Source organism: Poecilia mexicana, unplaced genomic scaffold (assembly GCF_051168715.1).
Source record: "Poecilia mexicana isolate PSO_F unplaced genomic scaffold, ASM5116871v1 scaffold_9, whole genome shotgun sequence".
Taxonomy (NCBI): domain Eukaryota; kingdom Metazoa; phylum Chordata; class Actinopteri; order Cyprinodontiformes; family Poeciliidae; genus Poecilia; species Poecilia mexicana.
In genome coordinates this window covers 20,455,379-20,473,374 of record NW_028263378.1, presented here as the reverse complement: position 1 = coordinate 20,473,374, position 17,996 = coordinate 20,455,379, and the positions used below count along the sequence as shown (strand labels likewise).

At 40.2% G+C, this 17,996-nt stretch overlaps 1 protein-coding gene across 1 annotated transcript in view; it reads left to right on the top strand.

Annotated features, from left to right (window-relative positions):
- Nucleotides 1–17,996, top strand: part of adgrv1 (adhesion G protein-coupled receptor V1) — a 93,352-nt gene that overhangs the window by 32,037 nt on the left and 43,319 nt on the right. Inside the window, exons 49-85 of the mRNA XM_088008962.1 lie at nucleotides 96–242; nucleotides 334–414; nucleotides 537–801; nucleotides 1,807–1,929; nucleotides 2,524–2,746; nucleotides 2,849–3,053; nucleotides 3,142–3,288; nucleotides 3,432–3,687; nucleotides 4,495–4,697; nucleotides 4,784–4,960; nucleotides 5,061–5,243; nucleotides 5,340–5,519; nucleotides 5,691–5,855; nucleotides 5,946–6,066; nucleotides 6,275–6,398; nucleotides 6,505–6,643; nucleotides 6,767–6,949; nucleotides 7,085–7,320; nucleotides 7,406–7,554; nucleotides 8,290–8,488; nucleotides 8,618–8,837; nucleotides 8,926–9,165; nucleotides 9,245–9,394; nucleotides 9,481–9,701; nucleotides 10,251–10,530; nucleotides 10,642–10,785; nucleotides 12,213–12,384; nucleotides 12,528–12,669; nucleotides 12,757–13,325; nucleotides 13,417–13,680; nucleotides 14,030–14,147; nucleotides 14,266–14,437; nucleotides 14,527–14,769; nucleotides 16,043–16,450; nucleotides 16,845–17,017; nucleotides 17,115–17,361; nucleotides 17,526–17,665. Coding sequence (XP_087865088.1) covers nucleotides 96–242; nucleotides 334–414; nucleotides 537–801; nucleotides 1,807–1,929; nucleotides 2,524–2,746; nucleotides 2,849–3,053; nucleotides 3,142–3,288; nucleotides 3,432–3,687; nucleotides 4,495–4,697; nucleotides 4,784–4,960; nucleotides 5,061–5,243; nucleotides 5,340–5,519; nucleotides 5,691–5,855; nucleotides 5,946–6,066; nucleotides 6,275–6,398; nucleotides 6,505–6,643; nucleotides 6,767–6,949; nucleotides 7,085–7,320; nucleotides 7,406–7,554; nucleotides 8,290–8,488; nucleotides 8,618–8,837; nucleotides 8,926–9,165; nucleotides 9,245–9,394; nucleotides 9,481–9,701; nucleotides 10,251–10,530; nucleotides 10,642–10,785; nucleotides 12,213–12,384; nucleotides 12,528–12,669; nucleotides 12,757–13,325; nucleotides 13,417–13,680; nucleotides 14,030–14,147; nucleotides 14,266–14,437; nucleotides 14,527–14,769; nucleotides 16,043–16,450; nucleotides 16,845–17,017; nucleotides 17,115–17,361; nucleotides 17,526–17,665 — 7,409 coding nt within the window. The remainder of the gene's footprint in view (nucleotides 1–95; nucleotides 243–333; nucleotides 415–536; nucleotides 802–1,806; nucleotides 1,930–2,523; nucleotides 2,747–2,848; nucleotides 3,054–3,141; nucleotides 3,289–3,431; nucleotides 3,688–4,494; nucleotides 4,698–4,783; nucleotides 4,961–5,060; nucleotides 5,244–5,339; nucleotides 5,520–5,690; nucleotides 5,856–5,945; nucleotides 6,067–6,274; nucleotides 6,399–6,504; nucleotides 6,644–6,766; nucleotides 6,950–7,084; nucleotides 7,321–7,405; nucleotides 7,555–8,289; nucleotides 8,489–8,617; nucleotides 8,838–8,925; nucleotides 9,166–9,244; nucleotides 9,395–9,480; nucleotides 9,702–10,250; nucleotides 10,531–10,641; nucleotides 10,786–12,212; nucleotides 12,385–12,527; nucleotides 12,670–12,756; nucleotides 13,326–13,416; nucleotides 13,681–14,029; nucleotides 14,148–14,265; nucleotides 14,438–14,526; nucleotides 14,770–16,042; nucleotides 16,451–16,844; nucleotides 17,018–17,114; nucleotides 17,362–17,525; nucleotides 17,666–17,996) is intronic.

The window sequence follows — 17,996 nt, the reverse complement described above, 5'->3', positions numbered from 1 at the left end:
CACCAGAGCCAGCACAATATGTTCTCGCTCAATCTAGGAATGATTGGAATATGAGGGGTTGATTAAGCAACATTATTTTTCTCTGATTGATTTAGTCTGTCAGAATCCAAGACCCAGCCTCGTGTGTTGGGTTTGCAGTCAATGGTTCTACCTACATTGCCATTACTCATGGAGGCCCTCCCTTCTACCCTGCTGCAAACCTTAGCATCTTTAAACTGCAGAAGGACCTCAATATAACACTGGCAAGTATAAAATCAGTCATACCACGACATTGCTATATTATTATGACATGTCGCTTATATAACATGGAATACATTATTTTGTTTTTTGAAGGAACAAATCATAGGAGTTGAAGCCCTGGATGTGAAACACCTATCCACTGGAGGCAAAGATTACCTGATAGCATCTAGCCAGGTGGTGCACACTCTGCCACTTTTAAGACAATTTCAGTTGTTTTTTTTTTAAACAGTTGAAAATATAAATGTCTCCAGATTGTACATGAATTGATTTTCTTTTTTTCCCCCCCGATTCTTTAGATTTTTGTTTGGACGGGCAGCTCCTTTGCACTCCATGGGACTCTCAACTTTGAACAGGACATCCTGAGTCTGTCTCCATTTATTCATGCAGACGCGCTCTATCTGCTGGTGTGCATTGACAGCCAAAGTGGGAGCTGCCAGCTTCTTCAGTGGAGCAATGGCATATTTCAGAATCCACAAACTCTGCCACTTTCCGGCAGAGCCATTCAAGTGGAAGCAGTCAACACAAGAAGAGAGGATACTCTGCTGCTGATTGCTGTTGAAGGTGATCTAACTTGTATGAGCTCATAAAATATACTAAATTTCTAATGAACAGTAGACATTTTTTTTTCTCCATGAGCACTTCTTTTCTCTAATGCCTACCCAGGTTTTGGAATAGTCATTTATAGATACAGAGTCTGATGCTTCTTTAAAATCAATGCTGCACGATATTAGGGAAACATAACAATGCAATATTGTTTTGGAGTGCTGCGTTAATATTCATAACAACTGACCCACATTTAGCATGCTGTGGCACGTAGGTCAGGTATGAGCATTAAACACAAAGAAAGTCCATCCAGTTGGCTAAATACTAACATGCAAAGTGTGAATGAATCCCACATGAAAAAAGAGCCAACCAATTAGAATCAAGAGCTGATACTTGGATGTTTAAATATGTGTAGATATCAGAAAATAATATCTGAAGTTATTTGGTAATCCCACTGTAACTACAACAGCATCAGCAAATGGTCCGCAGATAAAATTATGTTTAGGTTCACTTTAAAAGCAAAGTCTAGGATGCCTGTGAAGTGGGACTAATCCACAGTATGGAGACAGGAGTGTAATGCATTGTATGTTTTCTTTGTTTTCATCTATATCTTCTTGGTAATTATGCTACAGTTTGATTTTATTACAGACTGCAAGCATGTTGGTGAAACAAACAGAAGCTGCTTATTGCTCACTAAACATCTTTGTTCTTTTGTTCCCTCTGTGATTGCAAAACTTGCAGTCTCGGTCTGGTTATATATTTTTGCAGTGCTCTGTTTATTATGAAATGATGTGATCCTTCTGAGTTTGAAAAAGTGGTGAGTTTTTGGTTTGGACCTGTTGTGGCTTTATGTGGAAAGGCCTCAATGTGCAGCAGAGCAGAGCCACAAAAGGACCCACAAGTTGTAATTATTCAGTCTTGGGTGTGTCAGTCAGGCGAGTGGTTACATAAACATGCTATTCTGGTGTGAATGAACGTATTTCTCTGAAGCATTCTTCGTTTGCTTCTGTTTTCTTCTTACAGGTCCCTCTCCATCCTGTGAAGTATTACGGTGGAGTTTAGCAGAACCTTCACCACGGCACCGTCAGTCCATTCCTCACCCAGGACTCGCCTCCATTCACTCCTTTACTGTGCCGTCAGGGATCAGTAAGCACTCATATCCCGATCAACTCTTTATGTAAAGATTTAACGCTAATGTATAATAGCGCAATATTTATAGCGTCATGAAAATTTGTAGATTTGTTGCGTTTTTACTTGTGTCACATCTTTTAGACCATCTAACAAAGTTCAATCTAAAAGATAATCAGATTAAATACAGAAAGCAGTTTTCTGTAGTTGGATTAATTTAGGGGGGAAAAAAGTGCAACCTATCTGACGACATAATGTGAGATCCTAAAAAGCATCCCCTCACTTAAAGAAATTCAACAACCTATGAGAAACAAAATCATTGGCATTTATCAGTTTGAACATGAGCGACGAAGTCATTTGCAAGGTTTGAGAGATCCAGATGAACACAATGAAATGTACCCTGACAGGAGTGGCCAGCAGTTAGGCAACTTAATCAGGAGGCCACAAAACAAAGAAGACCAGCAAATAAAACACCACAGGCCTCCCTACAAGAAGATGATTTCACACTCTTACGTTAAGCACACGGGGAACGTTTTGTGGAGTTATAGGACAAAAGTGGAACTTTCTTAAATGTGTGTGTTCTAAACAGAGATTTATTTTATTTTTTTTTAGCGTACGCCTTGCTAACTGGAAGAAATGGCTCTTCCATTTACTCCTGGAGATCTGATGTCGACCTATTCACCATGATCCTGAGGGCACCGAGAGCCAACAACTTCCTCTCCTTCATGGTCCAATCTCTCAACGGCACAAAGGCCCTTTTGGCTTCCTCTGAAGATAATAGCTCCACTATCTATGAGTTCACCTCTGTCTCAAATCAGTCTGACTTCATACCAAGGTATGCCCTGGATTACAAATATCAAACACAGGTTAGTTTTAACAAAAACAATTAAAATCAAGGGACAAAACGGGGTCTTTGTCTTTCTTCTCTGATATTCAGCTCCGGGGAGTTATACTTTGCTCCTGGTGACAGGGAACTTGATCTAGCAGTCAACGTCATTGATGATGACATCCCTGAGGTGGAGGAGGTTTTCGAGGTTAAGCTGAAGAATCCAAAAGGAGGGGCAGAGATTGGATTTGGCGGTGAGGTAACAATTATTGTCCCAACTAACGATGATGCCCATGGAGTTATTGGCTTTGCTCAGGTGAGAATTCATTTTAAAGTGCTCATTGTGTTATTGACTGTGTAAAGGTATTTCAAAGTGTTACGCTCTACTGTGCATATGTTTGCAGAACTCCTTATACATGGAGGTGGAGGAGTTGGAACAAAATAATAAAATTTCTCTCAACGTTGAGAGAAGAAGAGGAAGTTTTGGTCGACTGACTGTTCATTGGGCAGCTAACGGTAGTTTGGCAGACATTTACCCCACGTCCGGAGTGGTGAGTAACTTCTGCTGCGTACGCAAAGCATAATACATTAGCACCATTTCTAAAATGCTTTTTTTTTTTTTTAAGATAATCACTGCTGTTAATTTTGTGTTTAAATGTCGCAATTCAGTGCAGAAATGCAATTTCCTTTACAGGTGACGTTTTCTGAAGGTCAGACTGTAGCCATCATCTCGTTAGCCATAGTAGCAGATGGCTTGCCTGAGTTATCTGAAAGCGTCATAATCGTCATCCGGGATGTCACCACTTTGGGCCTTCAGAACATCCAACAAGGTGCAGTGATTGACAGGCAGCGGGCTCAGGCTCTGCTTACAATCCTACCAAATGGCTCCCCCTACGGCGTGATCGGATGGCATCTGGATTCCCTGTTTACTCTAACACAGGAACCACAGAGTAAGAGCTCAATAAGTGACAGATGCTTACATGTTAATCTATGAGAGATCATTGAGTTAAACTCTCTAATGTTTTATATATCATGTAGTTAACATTTTTCTGATATTTTCAAAGTAATCACTCAACCATCCTTTCATATTCTTTGAAAAACAAAAAGCTACTTTAAGATTTACTACAGCCAAGATGTTTTGATTTGTATGATGGGATGTAATTGGTTTGATTAATCCATGAAATGGTTAAATAATATTTATTAATTAAAGCATTGGAAAAAATATTTATTTAAATGTTCATACCTACTAATGTAGAATATTTGCATCCTGTCATTTTTTTTTTTTTTTTTTTTTTTGTGGAAGTTTTCCAGATCCATGCAGGGCCTTGTAAAAGTATTTATACAACTTAAATATTTCCATATTTTGTCATATTATCACCATGATCATTCATGTTATTGTCATTTTTCATATCAGGTGTTATAACAATGAATAGGTGTGCATGACATTACTTTTTTTATATATAAAATCTCTAAAGTCTGTGTTCAGATCTGTTTACTCAATAGTTTCCTCTATTGTTCTTTGCAAAATAAGAACAGAATAGTTCAGATCTGAACAACTTCCAATTATCTGCTAAAGAAAAGCATCAAATTTATGCTACTTTTCCTTGGGTTATCAGATGAAATGCCAAGAAAATGCATTGAAGTTTGCTGTTGCAAAAGTTAAAGTTGCAAGGCACTGTAGATACTGCGATTATGTGTATCATCTGGTTTTTTGGTGTTTATTACTTGCCTTAATCTAATTATTTTCCAATCTGTAGGAACTCCAGTCAATGTGACTCTTTCTGTAGTAAGGGAGCAGGGATCATCAGGTCAGGTGATGGTCCATTTCCAGACAAAACCAGCCTTGAACCAACACCCTTCCAATCAGGCTTCTGCAGGAGAAGACTATATAGCCAGAGACGACACCATTATTATGTTCAACGGTGCCACAGTGGCGCTCGTCTCTATCACTATTCTACCGGTGAGGATGGGTGATCAGTAATTAACATTCACAATCTTCTGTTGTTTTTTCACTTTTATTTAATGCACATGAACATATTATTGTAGGACAATGTCCCAGAGCTTGCAGAAAGTTTCCTGGTAAACATCACTGGAGTGGAGCTAGTAAGTGGGTCTGTTGGAGCGGGCCAGCCAAGTCTAAAGAGGCCTGGGATGGAAGTAGCAGAGATCACCATCCAGGAGAGTGACGATCCAAGAGGGGTTCTGCAGTTCAACATCTCTGAGGTGAGAATGTAAAACAAGGTGAATTAAGGGGAGGGGAAAATAGAATATGTGCTCAATAATCTGCCATAAAAAAAAACCCATTACTGCCAATCTTGTTCAGGATTTACCTGGAAGTGTGCTGGTCTATGAGATACCACCTCCAGACAATGTCCTTCATCTGTCTGTGGTACGACTTGCCGGCACAAGTGGGAGACTGGTTGCCTACTGGGAGGCTCAGCCGGTCACAGCTGACCTCAACGACTTCACCCCTGCATCGGGAAACATCACTTTTCAAGAGGGCCAGGTAAATCAAGGCGTAGTGTTCTGAGCTGATATAAACATTTCTGAGCATAATATTCAGCGCCTTACATCGTGGGTTGTATATTTCTTGAAACATTAGAAAGAGTCTACTATAGCCATCACCATCTTGGACGATGAACAAATAGAGGCCTCGGAGACCTTCAGAGTGGATTTGCTACGGGTGATCGGCGGCGCTCGCCTTGGACAAGTGACCTTTGTAAATGTTGTGATTCCGTCCAATGACTCTCCTCTCGGACGATTTGGATTTCAAGACTTGGAGGTGAATGTAATATATTTGTTCACCTAACTGTAAAAGCACACAATACACAGAAGAGGTTTGTAGCATCTGGAAAATCTCATGTTGCTGATAAATTAAGAGCTAGGACATTTTTTTTCCCCCTTTATTTTAGAATGTACTGATATGTGTGTTTTTTTTTTTTTTATCTCTCAGATTGTGGTTAGTGAGCCCGAGTTTGTGGATGATCCTTCAGCTGTGGCGACACTCACGGTGGTGCGTAGTTCAGGAGGTGAAGGTGCAGTGGTGCTGGCGTGGCAGGTGGAAGACCAAGCTATGGATGATCTCTCTCCTGTTAATGGGACACTTGTCTTCACTGAGGTTTCGTATAAAATTGCTATTTGCTGATCCACTGTTTATAAGAACCACTTGGGATAAAATTGCAAACGTTATCTACATTTTCTTTTACAGACTGAGCCTGTCAAGTCATTTGTGATCAGAGCCCTTGCTGATAATTTGCTGGAAGGAGATGAACATTTCATTGTTCGCTTGCTTCCTGCTGACAGTGGTGCTATCATCGACCCTTTACACGGTTTGTATTACATAAAAATGCCAAGCTAACAGCATATTAACTTACTGAGGAAATGTACTCAGGTTTATAATATGGCAAATATTCATTGTCCTCTTCATTTTCTGTTGTGTATTATATGGAATAAATTCTCTAACTTAAAAAAAACCCTGTTAAAATAAAGTCTTACTTTTTAATTTACTTAATAACTTCTCTAATGGATCTTATGCAGGAGTGGTCACAGTCACCATCAGGGCAGACAAAGCTGCACTAGGGATTATCGGAATAGCAGAGTCATCTCGGAACGTTATCATTGGAGAACCTCACGGAAACTACAACGGGACTGCCGTGGTCAAGTGAGATAATTGCTGTGCTGTGTCTCCAACTGAGAGAGAGAGAGAGAGAGAAAAAAGAAGTTTTACATTTTAGTGATGAAACACTTGTTTGTGTTTTTCTGCACAGCCTTGTGCGAGGTCCAGGCGTTTTTGGAGATGTCCAAGTGTATTGGAATATTACTCCAGCTTTGGTTTCTGAATTCGAAACCATTTCTGGGACCGTTGCTATGCATGATGGTCAGTCTGTTGGCACCATTACTCTTAAGGTACTTAGTGTTTATGGAATTCATTGAAAGAATAATTATGGTCTGTCATAGCATCTGCAAAACATTCAGCATTAAAATTGGCATTCTTTAATAGAAGTTTGTTCATATGAATTATGGTGACAGGTCCTTGATGATGAACTCCCAGAAGAGCGACGTGAGTACCAGCTCTCACTGACCTCTGCGACAGTAGGGCTGGAAGTGAGCCCCATTGCCAGGGATGCTAGGGTTACCATGGCAGCAAGTGATCTCCCCCATGGACTTTTCTCTTTCAACCAACTCCAGCTCACAACGAAAGAGGAGGAAATGGTGAGGTCATTATAATTAGACAGACGTGTTTTATTTCACTTAGGGAAATTTCTTGCAGCAGTGTGCTGATACCCTTAAACAACAATGGTTTAATTTTCTATTTAAGTTTTTTTATTGTGATTTTTTTTTATGCAGGTTAATTTGACAGTGATTCGCTCATATGGCAGTCTGGGGAGTGTGCTGGTGACTTATCAGACCTCGGGCTACACAGCAGTTAGCGGAACGGACTTTACTCCAGCTTCAGGACGATTACTGTTTGCGCCAGGCCAAAAGTCACACGATGTCACAGTGCATATCCGGGATGATAATCTTCCAGAAAGACCCGAACTGTTCTTTGTTAACATTACCCATGTAGAGCTGCTCAATCTCAGGTTATTACATTTTCTAAAATGTGAACGACTACTAGGAATGCCATTCTTACGTATTTCTTTTTCTTTGTCTCCCTCTGGTGGTCAGTGCGGTGGACTACACAGTGAGGGAGTCAGGACTGCAGCTGGACCAACCTCCAGCTATTGGAAACATATCTTCTGTTCTTGTGATTATACAGCAGAATGACAATGTTGGAGGTATCCTGGAGTTCAGGCAGGACTTCCTTAACATTACAGGTAAAACAAAAGCAAACAGAAACAGTTCTGTTATGAAATGTATAGACCCCGATGAATTAAATCTAGATAACTGCTTTGCAACTTTCAGTATGTTGGATTGTTATGTCAGTTTCTATGGTACACACAATTTCAATATTTTCTAAGTTTCAATTGCTTTTATTGAGAAATCCATCCAATAAAATAACCCTATTTATAGGCTCCACTTTGTATTGAGATCTGGATTGCCTTCGTAACAAATTGAAATATTTTGTCCCCTGAGCCAAGTTATAACTTTAGCTTTGTGGCTTGGTGTTCTAGAAATATTGTTCATCTCCAAGCTACTTCTGGAGGAATGAGGAAAAAAATACTCTATCAGTAGGTTTTGATACCAGTTTAATCATGGCTGGATTGTGAACCAGCTGTGTTAGATAAGAGGAAAGCTCACATATAAATCATCTCACTTTCAGCACGACACACAGTTCATTAAGTGGTCGCCTTTTTGTCAGATTTTGCCTGACAAAACAGCCAGAAAGGAGCTTGATCGGAAAGAACAACTTTAACTTTTCTGTCCGGTCCTGACTGTTGACTGATGACTGATGAGAAATAGCTTCTTTGCTGCCCTTACAATATTATTATTATTAGAAATGAGCATTTCCCACTATGTCATTTTGAGGATGATAAAACATTTTGGCTAAGACAGTAAAATGATATGTACAAGTGAGACAAAAGATGCATTTTGACTTGCTATTTTTCCAGTTGAGGAAGATGTGGGCTACGTGCTGATCCCAGTGGTGAGGAGAGTGGATTCCTATGGAACGGTGTCTGCCCACTTTATTTCGAGAGGCTTGAGTGCGACGCCTAATCTCGACTACATCCTGCACAATGACTCGCTGGTGTTTGTCAGTGGCCAGAATATAAGCTTCATCAATGTCACTATTGTAGATGATATGGACAGGTAAGAGAATCGGCTACTTGGACACTATAAAAAAAACAAAAAAAAAACACACTTAATAAAAATTTACATTTTATTTTTGATTCTAACTCAACCAAATAAACTAAATAATACACATTCTTCTTTTTTCAGTGAACCTTCTGAGATATTTGAAATAGTTCTGATTGGATCCACTGGCGGAGCAGTTCTGGGCTCCAATTATGTTGCAAGGGTCACCATTGGCAAGAGTGACTCTCCGAATGGAGAGGTCCGCTTTGTAAATGAAAGTGTAATCACAGTGGTGAACCCGGACTCTACTTTGAAGCTGAGTCTTGTTTTGGAAAGAGCTGGAGGCCTTTTGGGAAATGCAACGGTATACTGAATTATTCCGGAGGAGAAAGTATCTTCATCATGTGATCCTCAGGCAGATCTCACTTTGCTCACGTCTTTCCTTTTCACAGGTTGTCTGGAACATCCTCGGTCCAAACAGCAGAGACATTCTGCCTGCTTTAAATACTGACTTTAGAGCTCCTGTGAGTGGCTCTTTCTTTTTTAGAGATGGAGAGGAGAGTATGGGTATCATAGAGCTGCAGATTCTGCCTCATGGAGAAGTGGAAGTGGAAGAAACATTTGTTATAAAGCTGAGCGTTGTTTCTGGAGAGATGGATGTTGATCCTCAGGCCGGTTCAGTAACACTCAAGGTACTTTGCTAAATATTAGATCTATATCTCAATCCACACATGCAACTTCTAACTACAAAATTCTGTCTTTTTCTTTCAGATAGAGAAGTTTGGAGACCCTAATGGTATAGTCCAGTTCACTCCTGATGCTCTTCAACAACGCATCATCAATGAGTCTACAGAGGCAGAAGGCCCACTCAACATTTCCTTGTTGGTCACACGCAGAGAGGGAACCATGGGCAACATCACAGTGAGATTACACCACAAATCTACATTTTGTCCCTCTCTATCAAGCAAATGAGTAAAACTGCTAACACAACCATCATTTCCTCCCAGGTCCGGTGGCAGATTCAGAGTGACTCAGATACAACGGGTGACTTCCTGGCCTTAGTGGGCTCTGTGATGATTGTGGAAGGCCAAAGGGAGGCAGAGATCATCCTGAGCCTGATGCCTGATGCAGTGCCAGAGCTGGAGGAGATTTACATCGTCCAGCTTGTAGCTGTGGATGGTGGAGGGACTCTGGATGCCAACCCAGACCTGATCAGAACTCAGATAAGGTTTGACATTAGAACTATGTTAGAATCACTCTGGCACAATGTACTGGGTAATTTGATTAAAGCATACAATTCTGAAACTACTACAGATAGACAGTAAACTAAATAAAACCTATATGAAGTTAGCTTGAAAAATATTTGAAGGTGAGTTGAAGTTGATAATCTTTATAGCCTGTTATTTTCACTTAGTGAATGAACACATTGTACTTAGTGTCACTGAGGGAAACAGAGCTGCTCCATGTGACCTGGGCATAATGATTCACTTTTCTGGCCAAAAACGATGTCTGTACAGACCTTCACAGTGTAATATACCTGTTCACATGAAAGGGACAGAGTTACTGTACATAGATCATTATTGCAAAATCAATTATCCTCTCGTGAAAGTAAATTAGTTCACAGTTCACACTAACCAAAATTTTAGATATAGTATTTTCTCCATTTTTTGTGTTCTTATTGCTTTATATTTGTAAAGTGCTAAAACAAAATGTTGGCAACAGCTTTAAGAGAGAAGTCAAACATTTTAATTAAGTGTCCTTCCTTTTTCCCCTTTAGGGTGCCTGCTAATGATGATCCCCATGGTGTGTTTTCTCTGGACTCTGGACAGCAGGCTGTAGTGGTGGTGGGTTCAGGGTCTCTGCTCACTAGAGCTCTGGTTGTGAACGTAACGCGACTTGCTGGGCTGTTTGGCAATGCCAGTGTTGGCTATAAGATAAGGGGCAGGGGAACTGAGCTGATGGACATCCAGGAGATGCTGGGAGGCCGAGCTGAAGGAAGGCTGCTTATGGTAGAAGGCCAGCCCTATAGTCAAATCACAGTCCCCATCAGTAGCCAGGTAAGGGTCATAATACTTTTTGACCAAAAGAATTGACTTTTCGTCAAATGATTTGAGCATATACTGTTTTGAAGAATTAATTTTTTCTTCACTCTGTCTTTCTGTTATTAGGCATTTTTGTCATTGGGTGAAAGCTTTACAGTAGAGCTGACTGACGTTAGACTTGTCAGCGCTCTCCAAGGCTCTTCGCCGCGTCTGCTTTATGATGGCAGCTCTGCAGCAGTGACCATACCAGAAGATGCTGCGAGCTCAGAGGTGACTTGTGAATGTGTTTGTTTTTTTCTTTTCACATAATAAATCATAAGCTCTAACAGAATAGAATAAAAATATAATTCCTTGCCCCACAGTGGGAAATTGAGGCTCATTTGTGGAGCTAAGAGGATAATAAAAGCAGTGTACTTTTTAATATGATTATTTTTGGATATTATTTCCCTAAATTAATCACTGACATGGATCATGAGTTTCTGACAGCTTCTTATAAAAACAAATGAATACACACATGAGTACACACTTACCATTCAGGTGACTTAAATCAAGTAATCAGAAGTGAATGAATAATGAAGTGAACAAGTTTAATAATTTTCAGTACATTTTTATTTTAATGCAAGTCACTCACATTTTTTAATGTAGTTCTAAGTATGTACACAGGGAACATTATCTGAGCACTGCAGTGTCATTTCTCAGATTTATAACTTAAAAAAACATTGTCTAACTCATTAACCATTTCATTTTAAGCTAGGGTGTCAAGTTTTTCTTGCTTTAGCATTATTTTTATTTGCATAAAAATACGTTTTTATATATATTTTGTAAATAATCAGTGCAGAGTAGCATTACATTCTGCAAAAATAAAAATTGAAGGCCTTCAACTTCAAAATATAACAATCAGATGTCTGAATCAGTTATATGTCAATCATCTAGTTTTGTATGCATTATTCCAACCATATGTAGCAGAATAATGCTTTTTTGGGGGGGGTTCTACAATGGCTTTGATTTTATTTTAGTGATTTTAACATTTTATTTTTATCTGTTTTACATGAGTCTTCCTTTACAGCTTAGACTATTGGCACTCTCGAGAACCTGGTTTTGATTTAATTAAAGCATCACATGTATTATAAGACTAAATATTTTTTACATTACATTTGTAGCATTACATTTTCTGCAGGGAAATTCAGGTGTCACAGCAGAAGGTTCAGTGAGAGCAGCGTGGATATTCACAAAAAAGTAATATAATATAAAAATAGGAATAGAATGGACTGGGTGTCTCGGTGTGTAGTGTGTGTGCACAACATATGCAGAGGTTGTAGTCCTCAACATGGTTGTCCTGGTTTGTCTCAGGACATTTGCTGCATGACTTCCCATTTTCTCTCCCCTGTCTTTAATTATTCTTAAATAAAGGCCAATAGACCCTAAAATATCTTAAAGAATAAAAGACAAATATACCGCATAAAAAATTATATTTAAAATAGTTTATGTCTTATTCTTTACTGTAGTCTAAGTAAAATATAAATAGTTTAGGACCAAGCAAGTTACCTTGCGATATACCACATGTAATTTTAGAAAATCAGAGATTGTATTCTTTCTCTGTCCAAGCTGCTGTCTAATATGAAGTTAGCTGTTTATCCAAGACAATGTGATTAACTTAACCCCTGATTTATTGTCTAATTTCTCTTGTACTTATTCAGGTTGGATTTGCCTCACTGGCCTTGCAAGTTTTAAGTGTAGAAATAGGAACATGTGAGGCAAAGGTGACTCGAACGGGGCGTTTTGGTAACGTGACAGTGCAGTGGAAAGCTGGTTATCCTTCAGGACAGAATCCATCTGGGTTCAAAACTGGGAAAATAGTTCCAAACTCAGGTAGGATACTTTGAAATGGATCAAGTTTAGTAATAAAATATCAACAAATGAATCAGTATAATTTCTGTGTTTGTGAACCACAGATATTATTATGTCAAATCTTTCTACCGATTCTAACTGTTGTGTACTTTCATTGTATTTAGGTTCTCTCACCTTGGCTCACGGAGAAAAGACTAAGGCCATAGCTTTTACAGCTGTTGCTGATCCATCAGAGGCTGCTTCCTATGCTATTCACCTCGCCAATCCTACATCAGACATTGGTGGTCAGGGTGCTGTTAAGTTAAGGTAGTAGCTTAAAGAAGGCTTTAGGCAACACTTGAACATTCAACTAACTGTTACTGGACTCTTAAGTCTGTCTGCCTTTGTTGACAGGTCAGGCTTTACTGTGGCAGAAGTGGAACCATTGGGTATTTACCAGTTTGCTCCTGATTCCCGGCAACTTGTTATCGCAGAGGACATCCAGACAATAACACTTTACGTTCAGAAGCTCTACGGGTCTCGCAGTAACACGACCTACCTGTCCTACACTACATCAGGGGGCAGCGCCGCGGCAGGAGAGGATTTTGTCGCTGTGTCAGCTGGCCGAACGCTGTTCGACTCACCTCGACAAACAAACGCTTCCTTCCACCTTTCAATCGTTGACGATGCCCTGTCAGAGCCCGACGAGTACTTTTACGTCAACTTGACGCATGTTGAGATCCCTACTCCAAATTTAACCTGGGCAGATGCGCCCCCTCGCATCCATCCACAGCACAGGGTGTCTACTGTCACCATTCTGGCTAGTGATCTAACTGGTGGAGTTTTGAGCATTGGACCTGAGCTCGTCCAGGTGCAAGAGGACAGAGACGAGGCAAACCAGCAGGAGCGGAGGGTTGTGCTGCGGGTGCGCAGGTCAGATGGTGTCGCAGGGACTGTGAGGGTTCGGGTCCAGGCGTACGGAGGTCCGTTTTCTTTTACAGCAGCAATTATTAATGCCTATTAAGCCTGTAGTTTTTCTCAAGCTTGTGCTGATTGATATGTTACGTCACTCAGATGGAAGTACAACACGTCCTCCCTTCACTCTGGAGCCCGACAGAGCTCTCGCAAAGGAAGAGCAGGACTTTCGATTGGAGTCCACTGTAGTGTCTTTGGAAGATGGCGAGGAAGAGAGGGAAGTTGTCCTCATCATCCTGGATGACTCTGAGCCGGAGGGACAGGAAGTATTCTTCATCTACCTCAGTGATCCAGAGGGAGGAGCTCAGATCGCTGACAGACCGTCCCAGGGCTTTGGATCATTTGTGAAGATCACTATCCTTGGTAAAACATAAAACTCTTCTGACTTGTTTGTGAATTAAAAAAAAAGTACATGTGCAAATAAATAATCTTGACATAAGCTATTATTTAGTGGTGTATATAAATGAGTATTTACAGTTTTATTAGGTGTGTATTCTGAGCTCATTTGCTGTTGTTTGCACTTTGTCATGTATTTCCATGATTGACACACTAATGAAGATTAAGGTTTCAACAAATAGCCCACAATTTGTAATCTAGGTTTGAAGTTATACTTCTAAAATCATTGGGTTTTTTTAAATTATTTTATTAATTAGTGTGTGTTGCTCTCTTTTAATCCACTTTTATTTTTCATACCTCCTTCTTTCCAAATTAGGGAGTGACCTTCATAACGGTATTGTAGGCTTTACTCTCGGCTCCTTGACGGGTCAAGTTCTCGATGAAGATTCAGTGAACAGAACTGCTCTGCTCTACCTACAGAGACAGAAAAACAGGTAATGAAATAAAGCTAAATAATGGAGTTTTTCAAATTAGTAGCCCGAAAATGAATCTCGTCTACTGGAATTTGATTTATTGTTCATAAAGAACGATGTGTTTTCTTTTGCTGCTTAGAGCTTTTGAAGATTTGCAGGTCTTCTGGAGGGCTACCTTCAGTGAGGAATCTTTAAGCCTGGTTAAAGATGGAGTCAACCTAACCTCACAGCTTGTGCAGACTTCAGGAGTGGCCATTTGTCGGAGAGGAGAGATCCTCTGTGCTTTCCTTCTAGAGGTTCTGGATGACATGGTAAAATACCCTCAGCAAAAATTTGCATTATATCATTTTATTTGTGTTTTTCACCTTTGAATATGAGTCACACATCTGCTTTACTCCAGGAACCAGAATACCAGGCCTGGTTTTTGGTGGAGATTTATCAAGTGGGAGCTGGTGCCTCCATCAACGACACAACTCGTTTCGCCAACATCACCTTGGCGGAGAGCGACAATCCGCAGGGTGTTGTGTACTTCTCTGTGGGTCATAGACTGCCAGTCACTACTGTGATGACCACAAGGCTCAGCCTGCAGCTCTACAGGCAAGCGAGCACAGCTTCAGCCATGACTCTTCAATATCACACAGTGGTAAGAGATCATGTACTTTGTTTCTAAGGTTTATTTACCAGAAATGGTACTCAGGATGTATTGGTAAAGTTATGACATGACAAACCACATACTACAAACGATGCTTACATATTCAGTGTTTTCAACTAAATATCCACAGATAGATTTGACTACTTTTAAATCTTTTAGAAGTCTTTAAAAATGTTCAAGTAGATGTTTTTCTGAATATGTAGGTCATTTGTCAAGGAGTTCCAGTTATGCATAATTAAATGCCTTTTTTTCAAACTCTGCAAAAACCTTTGGCACATACAGCAAAAAGAACATCTTGGGGCCCAAAAGTGCAACCACATGGATTTTCCTGATGCATGTAGGTCTGAGGACATGAAACCAAAATACGCTTAGTGATTAAAATGCACTAGTCCCTCAGTCTGCAGGAGGATAAGCCAAACCATCTGACGCAAACATGTAACAGACAATACTGTATTTTAAAATATGTCATAACCCTCAAGGATTCATGATAAACTGTATCAAAAGCATGTCTGTTTTTGAAAGGGATCCACAATTAGTTTTAGCAACAGACTTCATTTGATGAGAAATATTTTTTTTTTAGATGTAAAAAGAATACATCCAAAATGTAGGCTGTTGTGTCTGGTCAGTTGTTCAGAGTCTGGTTGTCGGTTCGGTGCCGGGTCTGTCATTTTATATTCAGTACCAGCAGCAGTAGAAGAGCGTCCAGCGCTGCCTGTCTCTGATGTTTCGCTTGCTAGCTGCTGGCGGGGTTTAGGCGCTTTGTGGATAAAAACTGTCTGCACTGCGTTTGGTTTCCCAGTCATCATGAAATTCAAAAAGCCAAAGTTTTCCCCGTGTTCTACCTCAAAAATTACATTTTTCTGAAGGTTGATGTTTTGTTTTGTCTGCACCCAGATCAATTGCTTGCACTATACGAAGTAAATGCTTTTGATATTGGAGATTAAAGGCAGTCTCTAGTCTACTCCAAAAAAAAAAAAAAAAAAAAAAAATCCTTTCGGACACATTTGGTGATGTGCTTTCATCTCTTAGAGGATGTGGATGATAAAAGCCAGGAGTAGTGCAGAAGGACTTTCACCACAGATAATACGGTGTGGTCAGTATGTCTCATAAACAAACATTACAGAGAGAGTTCGGACTCGGTGAGCTCTGTTCTTCAACAGAAGTGCGTTTAAGTAAAAGTCTGATGTACAGGCAGTTCTAATAATCGCTGGTAATAATCACAGTGCTTCTTTGAATGTCAAAGACGTGTTTCATTCTGCTTTAGGAACTTAACAAGGAAGAGATGGTTGGTCCTTATGTCATCTGGCCTGCTAAAGCGGGCATGGATTTTCCTAAACAAGAGGGTCAAGTGACCTTTGAACCTGGGAGCCACGTGACAACACTAGACATCTACTTGACGCCGGACCTCGCCTCGTCTTCACCCACACCAAAGCGCTTCCAGGTGGAGCTTTACAGTCCTTCAGGAGGAGCCAGTGTTCACTCCCAGTTTGGACGGGCCAATGTGACTCTGGTGTCAAACGTGGCAAGTCAGTCTGTGTGGGCCTTGTTGGATCCGTTACATCAGCCTCTCAACCCAACAATAATAAATCAGGTGCTGCAAGGACTTAAGAGTAAATCCACATCGGCTCTCTCTCGTGAGCAGATGACAGCTGTTCTTGAAACCCTTGGGAAGGTAAGAGGTTACAGTAGAAACCAGCTGTTTTATACACAATCCATTTGATAATCTAGTAAAGACAAGACACAAGTGGCTGAAATACACTTTCTCCACATGGAGGAAGAACTGATCCTTAGAGATAATGTCATTCAGAGAGAGCTTGGAGTAGAGCTGCTGCTCCTTTCCATAAGAAAAAAAAAAAAAATCATCTTACTACTTTATGCAAAAAGGTGCACATTTGAATTACAGGTGTTCATTTTAAAAAGATTTCAAATGTCACTCAACATGATTCTAAGTGACTGAATGACGCTGAAAAGATACATCGTTGTAATTCAACATACATCATTTTTTGTGAAGTATTTCATTTGTTTTTATCAGGTTGCATTCAAAGCTGTTCTGTTTCTTGATGCAGGTACTTGCGGAGGCAGAGCAGACTCCCCTACATTCAAGCAGCCAAAATTTGACCTTTGACCTACTATGCGTTCTGGCCAATCCTAGCCGTATTGACACCCGAGGTCTCAGTCACCTTGTTGAAGTGGCAGAGCGATTCGCTTTCTCCCTTATCTCTCATCTCCAGTGTGAGATGTAAGTGTTTTGCATTAAAACTCAGCATTTTAATGAAATGCACAATCACAATCCTTAATATTACAAATGTTTCCTTTTTTTTTTTCATTTTCTACAGAATGGGCACTGTCATGGAAACATGCCCATTTATGACCATATCTGCCTTCCAGTGGTACCCAACCCAAATTAATGGACACAAATACAGGGGCCGTAATGCTGACTTCTTCCAGCTTCCAGATGCGCTGCTGCCTGTGCCAGCAGCCTCGTCAGCAGACTGCAGGAACCTCAGCAGGATTCAGCTGACCGAGTTCAGGACTGAACACTGGTTTCTTACCAATGATACAGTCACAGCTGTTAGTGGGAAGGTAGGAAACTTCTTGCGCAATTTGAACTAATTCGTGCGGATAATTATTTTACTTAAGATTTATTTTCAAACACGAGGTGGCAGCATTGTCACAAAAATATAAAATATCTTAATCGTTTTAGACTCTGACGCTGATCTCCCTGCCGCTTCTGCTTCTGTTTGCAGGTATTTTCAGTTAGTCTCCAGGAGAGAGGGTCACGACCCCTAGAAGACGGCAATGAGGTGATATATCGGGTCAACGCTCCTGGTCAGCAAGTTAAACCAGGAGCATCTGTGTGCCTTCTTTGGAACCAAACCACTGCAAGGTGAAAACACTTGTGATCAGAGTCATGTACTGATAGACATATGTTTGTCACAAAATTAGGGTTAACTATTTCAGGGTGCAATGAAAAACAAGTCTCTATTAACATGTTTTGGGACCTTTTCGTATCAGTGGGATAGTAGTTGTTGTGCAATAAGAAGGTTATTGGTTCCATTCCAGCTTCTTTTTGTCACATATGATGTGATCTGGCAAGACATTTAACCCTAAAAAACCAGTGTATAATTGTGCGAGTCTGTAGTGTAAAGTATTTGAGTGGTTAATGTGACTGGAAGGGTGTATATTAATTCAATCCACTTACCTGTAATTTGCTTGTA